The sequence below is a fragment of the Ctenopharyngodon idella genome, chromosome 19 (assembly GCF_019924925.1).
Source record: "Ctenopharyngodon idella isolate HZGC_01 chromosome 19, HZGC01, whole genome shotgun sequence".
In the NCBI taxonomy this organism is placed as follows: domain Eukaryota; kingdom Metazoa; phylum Chordata; class Actinopteri; order Cypriniformes; family Xenocyprididae; genus Ctenopharyngodon; species Ctenopharyngodon idella.
In genome coordinates this window covers 19,440,708-19,459,065 of record NC_067238.1, presented here as the reverse complement: position 1 = coordinate 19,459,065, position 18,358 = coordinate 19,440,708, and the positions used below count along the sequence as shown (strand labels likewise).

Sequence of the window (18,358 nt, the reverse complement as noted above, 5' to 3'; positions counted from 1 at the left end):
GGGGCTGCGCCTGCCGGGAGCGTCGTGACGTCACCGTGGGTTCGGTTGCCCTGCGCGCGCGGCCCGGGATTTTTACCGCAATGCATCAGTCCGAGCGTCAGAACTCAGCGAACGCGTGAACGAGCCGCTCAGGATGGCGCTTAAACTCGACAGATCTCTGATAACTGATCAGAAACATCAGTCTGATGCTTGAGGATTATCACACGAGATTCTGCAAGATTACAGTGAGTGCTGGGGATATATTAATAACTGAATGTGCGTGCGTGTGGCGCGCTTTTCTTCAGATGCTTAAATACATGAAAAAAAAAAACCAGAGCGACTGTAAACACTGATCTCAGGTCTGATGTATTTGTTGTATGACATGTTTGTGCATCATCTAGAGCCCCGGAACATCTGTTCAACATCACATCAGCGGGACGGGCCGCTTCAGAACCGCTCAGAACATGAAGATCCGTCAGTGAGCGACAGAAGAGAGAGAGAGAGATCAGTGTGTGTGTGTGTGTGTGTGTGAGCATCATGGACGAGTGTGTGAGACGCCTGCTGCTCCTGTGTGTGTTCTGCGCGCTCTCAGGTGAGTCTGAGGTTATTTAAATCAAATTTTATTCTTCATCAATTCATTATTATCAAGAGCCGCAAGGGAGCGCTGGAGGGAAATGTAGAGGAAAAAATACATCTGTAATAAAAAAAAAAAATAGGATTAAAACTAACATAAATTTGATTAAAATGACAAAGAAAAAGATTAAAATTAATAAATATTTGATGAATGATGAATGAATCATTAAAATGAATAAATTGATAATAAATAATCAATCTTTATTACAGACTCAAGGTCTAAATTTAAGGGAAAAAAAGACGATAGGACAGCATATACATCCCGCAGCATCTTCTACACACAAAATACAGCAATACCAGCGTCTGCACAGCTTTGAACGAAGTAAAGCATACGGAAGAATCTCGTTCTGTGGCTCCTCCGCCGTAGAAATAACGAAACTAGAGGCACGTTGTGTTACTACATTCTCAACTTCCTGACCTGTGTGCGCTTCTGTAGGAGTGAAGTCTGTTCATGATACCTTCACGGGCTCTTTATCTTCATGAAGGCAAGTTGGATGGCGCACATGTGCCACAGATATGACGTCTTTTGCAGTCTTTAGAAATATGCCCATCCAAAACAGATGCGGTTCTCACCAATGAAAGACCTTTTGTCCTCCATGGGCTTTTCTGGAAAGATGGAACATTTAGCCACACAATGTGCTCCACTCTTACAAACAGAACATGGAGTCATCTTGAACTCCTTAACTTCTTTATTCTTTGACATTCAACGCTTTGCACTTGTTTACGTGTTTCAGAGAACAAAGCTCAACACTCAGCTGCTCCGTCCTTCCAAGCAGACTCGAAACATCAGTGCTGTCGAAGGACACTGTCCAACTCATCCCAATAAATCTGGGTGTCATCATGTAATTCAAACAGTGCCTTCTTTGAGGCCTCAATCCGTCTTTGCAGCCAACAGGACAATTTCATCCTGACTTACTGAGTCTTAATTTTGACAGCAAGAAAATTAAGGAAATCATCTTGCCGTCTCAGACGCGATCGTTTAAACGCAGACGCAGATACGGCCGGCCCTCGTGTGGCAGCGTCCGCCACAAATAAATAAAACTTGATGTACAAACAAAACATTTGATTAAAATAAATAAACATTTTAAATAATATACTTTTAATTAAAATGAATTGATTAAAAAAAAAAAAACTTTTGGATGATTTAAATAAAACATCTAACAGTGATGTAACAATAGAAACTAAATAAATAAAACAATTAAAATAAATTAGACTATTATTTTAAACATGATTAAAATAATATTTGATTTAAAAAAAAATGATTAAATAAAAAATGTAAATAAATTAATCAGATTAAAATGAATACATATAAAATTTGATGAAAAAATATTAAGTAAATAAATTTGATTTAAAATGTGATTAAATACATTTTTAGATAAATAAATAATAAATTAATAAATCTGATTCAAATAAATACATACATAAAATTAGATGTAAATAAATATGTAAAATAGAAATGTATTTGAATAAATTTGACTACAATAAATAAATGTATTAAAATTGTTGAATAGAAAAACTGAGAAAATAAATGAATTTTTTGATTAAAATAAAAATTAAAATAAATACAAATAAATGATTTTAAATAATGTAATACATTTGATTTTAAAAATGCTTAAAATAAACAGTATTTGATAACTAAAACTTCATTAAAGTAAATTGATTTTGAAAAATCATTGAAATAAATTAATAAATTAGATTCAAATGAATACATACATAAAATTTGATGTAAATAAATATTAAGCAAATAACATTGAAATAAAATAATACATTTGATTTAAAATGTGATTAAATAAAAATATTTAAATAAATAAATAATAAATTAATAAATCTGATTAAAATAAATGCATAAAATTAGATGTAAAAAAATAAGTAAATAAGCAAAAAAACATTTAATTAAAATAGAAATACATTTAAATAAATAATATATTAATAAATTTGTTTTAATAAATGATTATAATAAACAATATTTGATGTATATAAAACATTTTTATTAAAATACATTTTATTTAAAATTTGATTAAATAAAAATATATTGAAATAAATTAATTAATTAGATTAAAATGAAAACAAAATTTGATGTAAATAAATATTAAATAAAAAATTGAATAAAATAAATACATTTGATTTAAAATGTTATTAAATAAAGAAAAATTAAATTAATAAATCTGATTAAAATAAATACATACATAAAATTTGATGTAAATAAACAAAAACATTTGATTAAAATAAGTAAAATATAAATTTATTTAAATAAATTTGACTACAATAAATGTATTAAAATTGTTGAATAGAATTTTATTTAAATAAATAGAAGTTCAGTAGAAAAGAAAGCAATGATGTAACAAGAGAAACTAAATGTTTTCCAAATATTATACACATTAATAATATTATTACACATTTATTTTTCACAGTATTAATTCGGTCTTCACACATGACAATATGAAGCTGCTCTGACTGTGATCATCGGTCTCTGTGGATCATGTGATCGTGTTTCTGCAGTGTCGGTGTGCCGCGGCGCGTGTGCGGAGGTCGACTCGGACACGGAGGCCGTCGCCGGCCGGAGCTTCAAGCTGGGATGCATTTCCTGTAAGATGCGCGGAGAGGTGGAGGCCACGGCGACCATCGACTGGCTCTTCAAGGCGCGAGGAGAGGACGACTTCATTCACGTGAGTGTTTGAGACCGTCTCATGGAGACGCTTGATCACGTGATGATGAAAGATGCTCTCCAGCTCCACAAAACAGCAGTTCATATGATATAAATTAAATATTTTCCAACTAATATTTCAAGCCCATATTCAAACGATGTCAAAGCAAGTTTGGGTGTGTTTTTCAGAGGGCTTGTAATGTAGATGGACTGCAGCTTTTAGCAGACTTTAATGGTGATTTTGAAGTTTGAAGTCATGTGGGTTTGGGAAACCATGTGATATTTTTCCTGTCTCTGATGGTTTGGTGTCCCGGGACAGATTTATAGTTATGACGGACAGGTGTCCAACATCGTCGACGAGCGCTTTCAGGATCGGGTGGAGTGGCACGGCAGCAGGAAAACCTTCGACATTCAGGACGCGTCTGTGGACATCCTGAACGTCACCTTCAACGACTCGGGCGTCTACCGCTGCATCTTCAACCGCATCCTCAGCTACGCGCACTACGAGTTCACCACCATCGAACAGAAAGAGGTTTACCTCACTGTGGTGGCCAAAGGTACAGGCGTCTCGGTGGTTTCACCATGGACTTGTCGAGGTTTCAACCTGGAACGCATGACTTCTGTCAAGTTCCCCGGCTGGAAAGTTTGATTTTGGTCATTGATTTGGATTTTTTCTGGTGAAAGAAATACATAAATGAAGAAGAAAGACACAATATGAAATATTCCTCTTTAAATACAACAAGTATCAGCTGCAGTTGCATGACCACATCTGCTTTACAACCACTGAAACTGGGTCAATAATCTGCACATGGAGCCGCATTGAGATCCTCCTATCTCTGGATTTGAGCTAAATAGGGCCTTAAAAATAGAAGATGCAAAAAGAAAAGTTTGTTAATAATTGGAACCTGAACGGATATTGAGATATCTTTAGTACTTCTTGAGTTACAAACATGCAAACTTTAGAAAAAGACAGGAACGTTCTATGCAGTTGTTTTGATAGAAGGAAATGAGATATATTTCTAGCTTCAACATTATTTGTTCTTCAGATATTCCTCTTTAAAAGACAAAAAGTATCAGCTTTATGCAGAGTAACACACATTTGGTTTTTGACCACTGAATATGGGTCAAATTTAACAATTTACTCCTGGAGCCACACTGAGATCCTCATATCTATTGAACTGAACCATATAGAGCCTTAAAAATGAAGATAGTAAAAGAAAAGTTTGTTAAGAGCCAGCATCTGAAAGGATATTGAGATATCTTCAATACTTCCTTAGTTACAGACTCACAAACTTTGGAAAAAGACTGTTTTTGGCTCTCAGGAACGTTCTGTTCTATGCAGCTGTTTAAGGAAACAAGATACATTTTTAGTTTCAACATTATTTGTTCTTCAGTCATTCCTCTTTAAATATTATCAGTAGTTAAGGGCAAGTGTCAGCTGTATGCAACGTGGCAAACATTGGGTTTTCAACCATTGAAACTGGGTCAACAATTTACTCCTGGAGCCACATTGAGATCCTCATATCTCTGGGAATGAACCATATAGAGCCTTAAAAATGAAGATAGTAAAAGAAAAGTTTGTTAAGAGCCAGCATCTGAAAGGATATTGAGATATCTTTAATACTTTTATAGTTACAGGCTCACAAACTTCGGAAAAGGGTATTTTTGGCTCTCAGACAGGAACGTTCTGTTCTATGCAGCTGTTTAAGGAAATAAGATACATTTCTAGTTTCAACATTATTTGTTCTTCAGATATTCCTCTTTAAATATAATCAGTATCAGTAGTTAAGGACAAGTATCAGCTGTATGCAACATGGCCAACGTTTGGTTTTTTAACTACTGAAAATGGGTCAAATTCAAAAATTTAATCCTGGAGCCACATTGAGATCCTCATATTTCTAGAATGAAGCATATAGAGCTTTAAAAATGAAGATATCTAAAGAATAATTTGTTAAGAACCCAAATCTAAAAGGATATTGAGATATCTTTAATATTTCTTGAGTTACAGACATTCAAACTTTGGAAAGAACATGAAAAAAAGTGCTTTTTCCCATTTTTGAGCCATCATCATTGGCATATACTGCAACAATGATTGATAAAGTCAACAGATTTCAATAATAGATCCACCGAACTCTGTGTAAAAATAAAATAATGAAGCTGCCGTCTTTCTAAAGTCATTTTTACACCCCTGTAATTTGGCTCCAAATCACAGATGAAATCGGTCAGTTTGACCCTCCTCTACAAAACAGTGGATTACTCAGTTAAATGTGACATTTAATATTTTGGCTTTCATCACACTTTATGTTTGTCTTTCTACAGAAAAATATTAACAAAATCAAACGTTTTAGCTGGCGAAGTTTCTGAAATGAGTTTGATTTGACAGAATGAGGCAAAAGCGGCATGATAACGGTCTGTGTTTCAGCCACGCGCGGGACGGCGTCCATCGTGTCGGAGGTCATGATGTACGTGTCCATCATCGGGCTGCAGCTCTGGCTGCTGGTGGAGATGATCTACTGCTACAGGAAGATCGCCGCCGCTGGAGAGGAAGCTCTGAGAGCCAGCGCGTGAGTGTCTGCAGTTCTGTGAAGGTTTATGAGCTCAACATGGATGATTTGTACAGTAAAGTCATTTTCACCCTGCAGGACTATTGCTGCGCGCTGAACTGCATTAACGTTAACTAACGGGACCTTATTGTGAAGTGTTACCTAATATCGTGATGTCTTCATGCCTGATTTATCAGATTAGAGCCGGACGATACTATAGTTAGATTTCGCAGTGATATAAAGATGAATGTATAAATAGATACGTCTTTATGTCATCGTTATTGTTGCAAAAGCAAAGACTAAAACCTGAACTCAGCTCAGACTTTAACAAGTGTCGCGTTTGTGTTCTGTTGCAGTGCGGAGTATTTAGCCATAGCGTCTGAGAGCAAAGACAACTGCGGCGGTGTGCAGGTCGCTGAATAACACAGGTGAGGTGACGGCAGTGACGGGCCTGTTTCACCGCACAATCAAAAACTAGAACGTAAAGTTGTCAGGACAAACTTGTGTTGGCTGGACAAAGCCTTGTCTGAAAGTTTTAAAAGCTTCATAGCATGTTTAATCATTTGTTAGCATGTTGCTAACATGCTGTTATCATGTTTTAACACATTGCTAACATGAATTAGCATGTTAGCATGAATTTACATATTACTAGCATGATTTAACATTTTGCTAATATGCTTTAACACATGTTAGCATGAGTTAACATGGTGCTAGCATGAATTAGCATGTTTTAGCACAATGTTAACATTAATTAGCATGTTGCTAGCATGCATTAACACTGCCAGCATGTTTTACCATGTTGACAGCATGATTCAACATGCTGCTACCATATTTTAGCACACTATGCTAACATGATTTAGCATTGTTGCTAGCATGTTTTAACATTATCACGAATTAGCATGTTGTTAAAATGAATTAACACATTGTTAGAATGATTTAACATATTGTTACCATGAATTAGAATGTTAGCATGATTTAATGTTTTTACATGTTGCGAACATGATTTAACATATTGCTAGCATGTTTTATCATTGCTAGCATTAAATTAGCATGTTGCTAACATGAATTGGCATATTGTTAGCATTGATTAAGCATGTTGCTAGCATGTTTCATCACATTGGTAGCATGAGTTAACATGTTGCTAGCATGATTTAACACATTGTTCACATAAATTAGCATGTTAACATACATTAGCATATTGTTAGAATAATTTAACATGTTGGCATTAATTAGCATTCTGTTAGCATGTTTTAGCACATTGCTAACATGAATTAGCATTTATTTTTCTAGGATGTTTTAACATGTTGCTAACATGATTTAACATGTTACTAGTATGTTTTATCATTGCTAGCATAAATTAGCATGTTTCACCACATTGGTAGCATGAGTTAACATGTTGCTAGCATGATATAACATTGCTAGCATGAATTAACATGTTGTTAACATGTTTTAGCACATTGCTAGAATAATTTAGCATGGATTAGCATTCTGTTAACATGTTTTAGCACACATTGCTAACACGAATTAGCATTTTAACATGTTTTAGCATGTTGCTAACATGATTTAACATGTTGCTAGCATGTTTTATCATTGCCAGCATAAATTAGCTTGTTTCATGACATTGTTAGCATGAACTAGCATGCTGTTAACATGTTTTAACACATTGTAAGAATAATTTAGCCTGTTATCATGCATTAGCATTCTGTTAGCATGTTTTAGCACTTTGCTAACATGAATTAACATGCTGTTAGCATTAATTTGCATGTTCTCAGGATGTTTTGCTAATGTTCCCATTAACTTATGAAAACTGAATGTATGAAAGTTGAAACATGTCCAGTTTTTAAATGTTTTAATCTTCTTGTTCTAGGTTGTGTGAACGTTAAGGGAACATTCCATTGTATCATTATGTGAACGTTACTTTAGAATGTTCTCTGAAACAAGTCGTAACATTTAAAGAAACGTTTGACGAAGATCCATCTAAAACGTTTCAGGAAAAAGCGCTCCGTTAATGATGTATAAATAACGTTTTGAGAACATTATTAAAGACCAGATAACGTTCTATTAACGTTACTGGAAGAACGTTTGTTCATAACGTTGAGAGAACGTTAGCTGAAGCTCTGAGCGTGTTCTTTCAGAAACACAAGCCGATTGGTCTCTGATTCTCTCTGTTTTGGTGTCTGCAGGTTTTTCCCAGGAGCCTCTTCCCAGAAAGCCTCTTCTGATTGGCTGTCTCTGGCTCCTGTTTTTATACCTGTTCTTCTCACCTCCACCTGATCGATCAGATCCTCTGTTCCGCATGACGCTATGCATGACTCGACCGGAGAAACACCTTCCTCTATCGACTGCATCACTCTCCACTGAAACAGAAAAGCGCAATACTTTGATTTTGCACTAGAGGTCAGTGAAGAGCCAGGAGTCTTTATTGGTCCTGCCACATATCGAGGCCATACAGACAAATATATAAATATAAATATTATAGTTAAAGCCAAACGCCGTGCAGTGCTATAACTGCATGAGTTCGTGTGAATGTAAATCAGTTTATATGCAGAGAGAAACTCTTATAATCAGCTTCATAGAGGTTATAAATCTTAGTTGTATAATAATCCATACGGTGCAATATGACAATGTAGCAGAATAAAGTTTGATAGCGATTACCTCGTGCCGAAATGCATTGTGGGTAAGTGCATTAAGACATACGATCGCTCGTCATCTCCCGCTCTGTGCCGTTTTAATGCATGCCCACACTGCAAGAGCCAATCACATTCCTGCTCTCACTGAACCAGCCAATCACAGTCCGGCTCTGCTGAACCAGCGTTTCTGAGAGAGACGCAGCAGTGAATGCTGGGAAAAGCAGTGCTGGAGACAGAGAGAGAGAGAAATGAATCTTGTGACTGTGTGATTTCTGATCTTGTGTTTGTAACCCTGAATAACAAAACTACGTCAAATATAATTGATCAGATATTTCTTAATAAACGTTACACTGACAACACTGAAGAATTCTTTATATTATTATCACTGTTATTATTTGCTATACTAATTGCATATTTTCTGTAAGCATGAAATAGTCTGATGAGCTGCAAGATTTTTAATAAAAACACTAAATGAACAATATTTATGAGATGATTATTAAACTCCAATATTGAGCAGCAGGAGCCCAAATATAATCAAAATAGTGTATATGTTTATAAATAAAGACCAGATTAATACTGTGAGATAATATTATTACTATAAATATACTGTTTGGACAATATTTAGTTTCTGTTTTTTTCATTCTTTATTACTGTTATGATTTTTAGACTTTATTTATTTAAATCAAATTGTTTTTATTTCTATCAAAGTTATTTATTAAATTAAAGTTTTATTTATTTTAATTAAATGCTTTTGTTTAGTTATTTATTTATCATCAAATGTATTTATTTTATTTATCAAAACTATTGATTATCTTTGAATCAGTTGTATTCATTTAAGTCATATTTAATTTGTTTTATTAATTTATTTTAATCACATTGTCTATGTAAATCATGTTTAATGTATTTAGTTTGAAGCAAATTTATTCATCTAAATAATTTGCATTCATTTATTTTAATCCATATCAATCAGAAGTATGTATTGAGTTATTTCCAGAGTTTTGACCCAGTTTTTCCTCTAGATTGGCCCCTGAGGGCCCGGAGCCGGTTTATACAGCACTGCACTCATCATTCCTCACACTAGTGAGCTGCCTAAAGATGCTGTCTATGTAGTGCACTGCGTCCAGTGTGTGTCCAGTGTGTGTCCAGTGTGTGTTCTTCACGTCTGAATCACCTGATGGATGTTTTTATCATGTGAGTTTCATGAGGTGAATAATCTCTCATCAATACGACTCAAACTCACAATTTCTTTTAATTGCCAGTTTCTTCTTTCTTGGGAATATTGTTTTCATTTCCTCTGCCCTCAATGTTAGTCTTTTATAAAATCCATTCAGTTCCTGAATGACATCATCCTCCAGGAAGTGATGTCGTTTCGGAGGGAAACAGCAGCACAAACACTGGTGTTTTCTGATGAATTCTGGGATGTTGTGTTCCTGTGATGAACAGATCTGATCCCGCAGTTTCAGTTCAGCACAAAATGACGTTCTTTGGATCTTCTGGACTCGAGTGAACGATGATGATGATGATGATGATGATGATGATGTTTCTGCTGCAGCTTCACACGGTTTCATTAAACTAGGAGTGGCATTTTAATTGAATTAAATATTTATATAAATACATATAGCTGGTTATAATAATAAATATTTCATTAAAAAAATAAACTGAAATGATTAAGTTTCAGAACTCTCAAAAACTGAATAATAATAATAATAATAATATTTAAATACAATAAGATTTATAAATAAATTGAAATAAGCTTTATTTTACAGAAACTATGAGTGGCATTTTAATTTAATTAAATATTTATATAAACCTATATTATATCTATAATAATATTTAATTAAAATAATGAAATAAATACATTGAAATAATTAAATTCAATTTTTTTTTAATTTAATTCAAAATGTATATAAATATATATTATAGTTGGTTACTATAATAAATATTTCATTAAAATAAAGAAAAAAGAATAATTATAAAGTGAAATAATTATAATAATATTTAAAGTAATGAAATAAGATATTTATAAATGAAATAAGCTTTATTTTACAGAAACTATTAAAATTAAATATTTATACAAATATATTTTATCTATAATAATATTTAATTAAAATAATGAAATAAAAAAATTAAAAATAATTAAATTCCAAAATGTTTAATTTAATGAAAAATATAAATAAATATATATTATAGTTGGTTATAATAATAAATATTTCATTAAAATAAAGAAATAAAATAATTATAAATAAATTGAAAATTATGTTTTTTGAATGTTCAATATAATATTTCATTAAAATAATGAAATAAATACATTGAAATAATTAAATTCCAAATTTTTTAATTTAATTAAATATTTATATAAATATATATTATAGTTGGTTACAATAATAAATATTTCATTAAAGAAATAAAATAATTATAAATAAATTGAAATAATTATGTTTTTTTAGTATATATATATATATATATATATATATATATATATAATACTTAATTAAAATAATGAAATAAGATATTTATAAAAGAAATAAGCTTTATTTTACAGAAACTAGGTGTGGCATTTTAATTTAATTAAATATTTATATAAACATATTATATCTATAATAATATTTAATTAAAATAATGAAATAAATACATTGAAATAATTAAATTCAAAAATGTTTAATTTAATTCAAAATTTATATAAATATATATTATAGTTGGTTACAATAATAAATATTTCATTAAAGAAATAAAATAATTATAAATAAATTGAAATAATTATGTTTTTTTAGTATATATATATATATATATATATATATATATATATATATATATAATACTTAATTAAAATAATGAAATAAGATATTTATAAAAGAAATAAGCTTTATTTTACAGAAACTAGGTGTGGCATTTTAATTTAATTAAATATTTATATATTAAATAAAATAATTATAAATACATTGAAATATTTAAATTCCAGAATTTTTCAGAGTTCAATCATTTACTAATTGTATAATTATTATTTTTGAAAATTCCATGACTTTTCCAGCTCTAGAAATCACACTTCTATCCAGATCAATCCTGATCCTTAAATAAAAATGACGGTTATTGGAGAGATTCAGTGAAATAAGAAACGAGATCATGATTTCTGAAGGATCACGTGACACTGAAGACGAGTAATGATGCTGAGACTTCAGCTTTGATCACATGATATAAATGACGGTGTTTTAAACTGTAATAATATTTGTCAGTGTGTGTCCGTCTCACCTGAGCTCGAGCTACACTTACACGACCACAGACCAACTCCACTGACTAACTTCTGAGCTCCACCGAGCTCCGTATCGATCAGTCCACTCATTGGACCGCGCTGTGCCGGCCGGGTGCGCGAGCCTCTGCGCGTTCCCGCATGCGTGCGAGTGCGCGCTTGCGTTCGGTGACGGGAAGCGCAAAGTGATCGGCGGATCATTTCGATCAGCATTCAGATCAATAATAGCACCTTGCGTGAGCGCGCCTCGCCGTGCGCGCGCCCGCCCCGACTCCGCGGCTCGCGTCTGAGAGCCTTGCGTCATTTTGCTCTTTTATTTTTGAATGTTGTCGCGCTGGAGGAGTGATGATGGATCCTCACAGAGCGAGCTGATCACGGTCAGTGCCGGAGGATCATGTCCTATGTGTCTTCACAAGGTAAGAGTTATCATCGATCATCTGATCGGCTCCGATCACTGATCAATACGGCCTCGCGCTGGCCGCCAGATGATTGACAGCTCTCACACACTGGAGTCCAGTGATGCTCGATTCCGCGTTCTAGTCAGATCATTGCGATCGATAATCAGCCGGAATAGTTGAGCTCAGTAACAGCAGATGCGCGTCGAGCGGTTTATTTATAGATCCCGAACCGAACCGAATCAGGAGCGGCCCGCGCGAGAGAGCTTCCGGAACACATGCGCGCGCACAAATACTCACACAAAAATTATTGTAATTTTAACTGTAAAAAAATGTTAATCGGTTTACAGTAAGTACAGGGAAAACTGTAGCAGAGCTAACCTTTTACTGTAAATTACCAGCTGGTAAAGGTACCATTTTTAGAAGTAAAAAAGAATAAATAATCCTATAATTAAAATTCCCAGAATTCCCTGTGACACTTAACAATTGATGTTTTTCTTATTTTAATAGGCCTAATTGTGTTTCTTCTCAGTGTTTTGTTATCTGTTGTGTACATTAGGGTTTTATCTTGTTAAATGGATGTTTATTGAATAATGTTAGTGTTGTTTTGTTTATCTTCTACATTAGCACTGATCATCACTGATGTGTATTGATTAAGCGTCAGTAATGTGATGGTGTGATGAGTGTCAGTCGTGCTGTTGTGAAGTGGTCATTGTGATCTCAAGAGGTCATTTACATTGAGCTGGAGGATGTTTCACTGAGAGCTTTTAAATGTCGTGCTCTCCGGCCGGACGGACGCCGGGCTTCTGTCTGGAAAATGAGTTTATTCCACAGCAGAACAAACTCCTTCAAACAAACAGTTTGTTATAACATTATATATATTCATTTCATTGCGCGTTCAGATTATTTCAAAGTAATAAACAGGAAAATAACAGAATCAATGATGCAAACTTCATCAAATTCAGATTCAGCTGTAAAGCAGCTCTACAGAAGACAATAGAGTCATTATTGAGATCAATTCAGTTCAAGTTTTGTTCTCTGCTGCATTTGACACTATTGATCACAACATTCTTTTGAATAGACTTATTGGCATTAGTGGAATTGCATTGGCTTACTTATCTGACCGTTATCAGTTTGTATCAGTAAACGAAGAGATGTCATATCGATCACAAGTTCAGTATGGAGTACCTCAAGGCTCAGTACTAGGACCGTTGCTGTTCACTCTGTACCTGCTACCCTTGGGAGATATCATCATTATTCAGATCAGTTCAGCTCAGTGTTGATTGTGTTCTGGTGTGGATCGAGTGTAAGTTGTGTTTCGTGCTTCTGACTTTACAGAAATACAGCTTATCTGAGTTGTGATGTGCTTGATTGGTTGCTGGTTACTACTTTGATATAGTTATGATGAATTAAAGGATTAGTTCACTTCAGAATTCAAATTTCCTGATAATTTACTCTACTCCATGTCATCCAAGATGTTTTTATGTCTTCAGTGGAAAAGAAATGAAGGTTTTTGAGGAAAACATTCCAGGATTTTTCTCCATATAGTGGACTTCACTGGGGTTCAACGGGTTGAAGGTCCAAATGTCAGTTTCAGTGCAGCTTCAAAGAGCTCTACATGATCCCAGACGAGGAATAAGAGTCTTATTTAGAGAAACCATCTAAAAAAATAAACATTATATACTTTTTAACCGCAAATGCTCGTCTTGCACTGCTCTGTGATGCTCCACGCATTACGTAATCATGTTGGAAAGGTCACGCGTGACGTAGGTGGAAGTGACGTCAAACGACCTTTACAAAAAAAGGTAAAACAACGATGTCGGACGATTTTGTAGTTGGAGGAGAAAATGAGATGGAGTTTTTCGCCCTACCGCGGTACTTCCTCCTACGTCACGCGTGACCTTTCCAACGTGATTACGTAATGCGTGGAGCATCACAGAGCAGTGCAAGACGAGCATTTGTGGTTAAAAAGTATATAATGTTTACGTTTTTAGAAAATGGCCGATGGTTTCTCTAGATAAGACTCTTATTCCTCGTCTGGGATCATGTAGAGCTCTTTGAAGCTGCACTGAAACTGACATTTGGACCTTCAACCCGTTGAACCCCAGTGAAGTCCACTATATGGAGAAAAATCCTGGAATGTTTTCCTCAAAAACCTTCATTTTTTAAATGTTTTGAAAAAGTTTTTTCTGAATGTTAAGGGAACATTCCATTTTATCATTCTTCAAACATTATGGGAACGTTACTTTTGAATGTTCTCTGAACGTTCTGAAACTAGTAGTAACATTTAAAAAACATTAGACGAACATCCAACTAAAATGTTCCATTAATGATAGATAAATAATGTTTGTGTGCTGATGTTTAGAGAACATTATTAAAGACCAGAGAAATATATATATATATATATGTATTTTTTAGTAAATGCTTTGCTTTATTTTCACTTTTAATAACTAAATCTGATGGTCAGTGTTGATCTACTGACGTATAACAGCAATAAAATCATTCAGGAACGCTTCGTTTTAGATGTTCAGCTGCATTAGGACATGAAAATGCAAAAAGTTTTTGAATCTCAGTTTGAGATCAAATTTTACATAAATTTACAGTTGAGTATTCATGTTGTTCACATATATAATAGATATATATAATATTTAATATTAATATATTCTATGATATCATTTAAATATATTTTTACAGTGATAAATTTATATAATTTGTCAATTTTGCATAAATTTACAGTTGATGAATTGTGTTCACATATAATATATAAATATAAAATTAATACAAATATAATATATATTATAATTTAAATATAATTTTACAGTTGTAAATGTATATAATTTGTACATTTTTGATCAATTTTTAGTGAATCATTGTGTTCCTATATATATATAAATATAAAATTTAATATAAATATCATATATAATGTAATTTAAATGTATTACAGTTGTAAATGTATATAATTTGTAAATTTAATCTTCGTGTTCATATATATATATATATGTTAATATAAAATAATTTAAACAATTTTACATAAATTTACAGTTGATGAATCTTCGTTTTGACCTGTAATATAATTTAAATATTGTTTTACAGTTGTAAATTTATATACTTTGTAAACTCTACATAAATGAGTTGAATCATCTTGTTCACATATATAATATATAAATTATTGCTGCCAACAGATTAAAAGTTTTAACTGTGATTAATTGCATACTTATCGTAAAATTAAGCAAACATCATTTATCTTGTTTGACGTGTTTATTTTGTCATAATTTGCTATATCTGACAAAGTAAACTGTCATTTCTGCAAGCTTTTTTCGAGGTAAATTTAGGATTCTTTCTGAAAAAGGACACTTGGAGACTCCAAACGGACACCAAATATCCAAAAGATATAAGGAGTCCATATAATTCATACGTTTATCCACATCAAAGCACGTCACTGCAACCGTCTTTACCTTTACCAAAACTTTACTAGCGAGACGCTGGTTTGTTTTATTCAGCTGAGAAATGTAGTTCACGGATCATCTGACCGTACAGCGCTGTGATGTTCAGTCTGTATTTCACACAGAGTGAGGCGTGACGGCTCTCGCTCTCTTCACAAACATTCACAGAATATGACAGAGCTCGGGTTTTAAAGCTCATATTTTTTTCATTTTACAGTTGTACATTTCAGTAACTGGTGAGTTTTAGATAAATGTAGAGTTGATGATACAGTCAGATTCCTGTCAGTCAGTCCTCACACACACACACACACACACACACTCTTATCTCGGTGTGTTCTGACGGTCCGGATCACGGCTGTTCTGAGCGTTTATGTAAGAATCACACATTCGATGCATCAATCACAAACGCTCTCGTTTCATCAGCAGCAAAGGCTTTTCATAATAAACCTGTTTAATGCAGAAGCCGCGTGTGTTCCTGCGAGTTTAGCAGGTTAGCTGTGACATTATGATAATATTGAGGCTTCTGTGGGCATCAGATGAACAGAAAATCATTTCCAAATCAAGTTAACACACTTGCAGTTAACCTGCTTTATGGAAAAACTTCTTGATTCTTCTTCATGAATCATATTCAGGTCATTCAGGACGAGTGTTTGAGTTCATTTCTAAGAACATCTTTATTAATGCTGGTTTGATATGGTTTATGACCGTCGCTCTGATCTGTGCAGACGTTCAGAAGCTCAGCTTCTGCCTTTCTGTCCTCTGACCTTTGACCTTTGATTTAACAAAATGACCAATAAATATTGGTTTCAGTGAAGTTTTTGTGCTGCTGAACATTTCTTCTGGAAGTTAAACAGGCTTTGAATGCTCGTTTCTGATTGGTCAAGATCAATTTTTTATTCTGTTCTGCACCAGATTTTCTGGTCAGATTATATATATATATTTTTTTTTTTCATAAATTTAGGCTGACATAATTTGTTATTATAAGACTTAAATAATGGTAAATACTTTAAATTTATAGAATTTTTAAATTATACTACTTTTTCAGAAAAAATATTTTGTGTCAAATTAATGTTGACATAACATTTTATTAAAAGATTTAAAAATATATAAAATATTATAGCGTCCCCCAAATATTTTTGTCAGAATGACATTGTAAAATAGAACTCTTCACACTGTATCTAATGTATTATTTTGAATTAAATCTGAAAAAAAATGTCAAAATTAATTTTTAGTAGAGATATGCACATTTATATATAATTTTTAAACAAAACCATAATATATAGTTTAAAATTTAACTTGTACAGTCTGTTAAATTTTAAAATGGGCCAGTGGTTTAAATTTTTACTTGCTCTGCCAAAGTTCTCACTGTCCCCACCACAAAAAACATAATAAATAAATAAAATAAATTAGGCCTGGTTGTTGTTTTTGTTATTTTTGACCCGTAACCTTAATAAATAAAGTTATGACACCAAAAACTACTAGCCTAACTCATACATTTTAGTGCCGTCAATCAGTTACAAAAAAAAATAATCACACATTTTTTCTGTAATTAATCATGATTAAAAACATTGGAGTTTTCAATATTTTTATATTGTAATTATTTCACAGTTACTCTCCAAATTAACGTAGAAACAACTTAAAGACAGTATATTTTAAATATTTGTTTAATGGCATCTTTTTATGAATGAAGGTCAGTATCACTGATACTAATACTGTACTGATGTCTACATTAATTATAGGTATTCAACATTACAGTATAACTGAAAGCTGTCAATTTCAACATTTACTAGTTGTTTTTTTTTTTTTTTTTTAAAAACAACTTTTAATTTAAGTGAACTTAAAATAATCTTCACATAAACCCATTATAATAAATGTCATATTCACCTGTCTAACAGGCAGGAAATATACAGAAATTGAATAAAGTTATCAAACACTTTACAGTCTTCACTGCATAAATTATAAATTAAATAAAGATTAATTCTTATTAAAGCTACAGTTTTCTCTGTTATCTTTGTTCTTTGATGAACATTAATGACAGACATCATCACAGCAGCTGGTTTATTAGGCTGCTGTCACTTTAAGAGCTGCCGAACATGATGCGCATCTCATTTCCTCACAACTCTGTAAGTTCATTTAAGACGTTATTTAACTCATTTAAGATGGCTCTTATGAGGATACTCCACAAAACAGGCATTTTGGCATAATTCTGTGTGTTATTGTTTGTTCAAGCGCAAAAGAGAACTGGCGCGCGTCTTTCTGTGTGTGTCACATGACACGACATTCACAGACCGCGCGTTCTCGTTTGTCTTGTGCCGCTTGAATGTTTTAAAAGCATTTGCGTGAAAAAGAGCGTGATTGTGTAAAGTAACTCCAGCCAAATTATAACAGAAAAACATTTGCTGTGTTAAAATATTAATTTTGACAGCGCTAATAAATTTCAAATATTGTTAAAGACTATTTGTTCTTTGTCCTTTGTTGTTTGATTAACATTAAAAACTCAGCAGGTTTATTAGGCTGCTGTCACTTTAAGAGCTGCACGGATCCAGTATACTGATACACGTGTGTTTTATTTCTCACCTGTTTATGTTCACTTAAGACAGAAGTGACTGTGTTTGCGAGATTACTCGCCAATACGGGCATTTTTACAGTTTTGTGTGAATATGTCCGATCAAGCGCAAGAAGACGTTCTGTCTGAGAGGCGGCTTTCTGCGCGTACGCTTTGGATATCTGTTTCGCACACAAAACTTTATTATTATATGTTTTGTCAAGTTTAGGTTGACATGATATTTTATTAAAAGAACCTGAACTCTTCTTCACACTGTATGTAATGTTCTCATGTTCTCGTGA

The 18,358-nt window shown here is 33.1% G+C and overlaps 2 protein-coding genes across 6 annotated transcripts in view; both read left to right on the top strand.

The window, feature by feature from the left end:
* Positions 1-56: 56 nt before the first annotated feature.
* scn1bb (sodium channel, voltage-gated, type I, beta b) lies at positions 57-8,910 on the top strand. Its single transcript, XM_051871908.1, has 7 exons — positions 57-224; positions 381-571; positions 3,112-3,278; positions 3,576-3,813; positions 5,679-5,820; positions 6,156-6,227; positions 7,983-8,910. Exons 2-6 carry the CDS (start codon positions 517-519, stop codon positions 6,220-6,222), a joined length of 669 nt encoding a protein of 222 aa, XP_051727868.1. The 5' UTR covers positions 57-224; positions 381-516; the 3' UTR covers positions 6,223-6,227; positions 7,983-8,910.
* A 2,868-nt stretch (positions 8,911-11,778) lies between these two features.
* Positions 11,779-18,358, top strand: part of syngap1a (synaptic Ras GTPase activating protein 1a) — a 55,072-nt gene continuing 48,492 nt past the window's right edge. For 2 of the 5 annotated variants that reach the window (XM_051871900.1, XM_051871896.1), the window contains exon 1: positions 11,782-12,089. In XM_051871900.1, coding sequence (XP_051727860.1) covers positions 12,068-12,089 — 22 coding nt within the window. In that variant the 5' untranslated portion in view covers positions 11,782-12,067. Of the gene's footprint in view, positions 12,090-18,358 lie in introns of all 5 variants that reach the window. The other 3 variants (XM_051871898.1, XM_051871901.1, XM_051871899.1) reach the window with 3 other exon arrangements.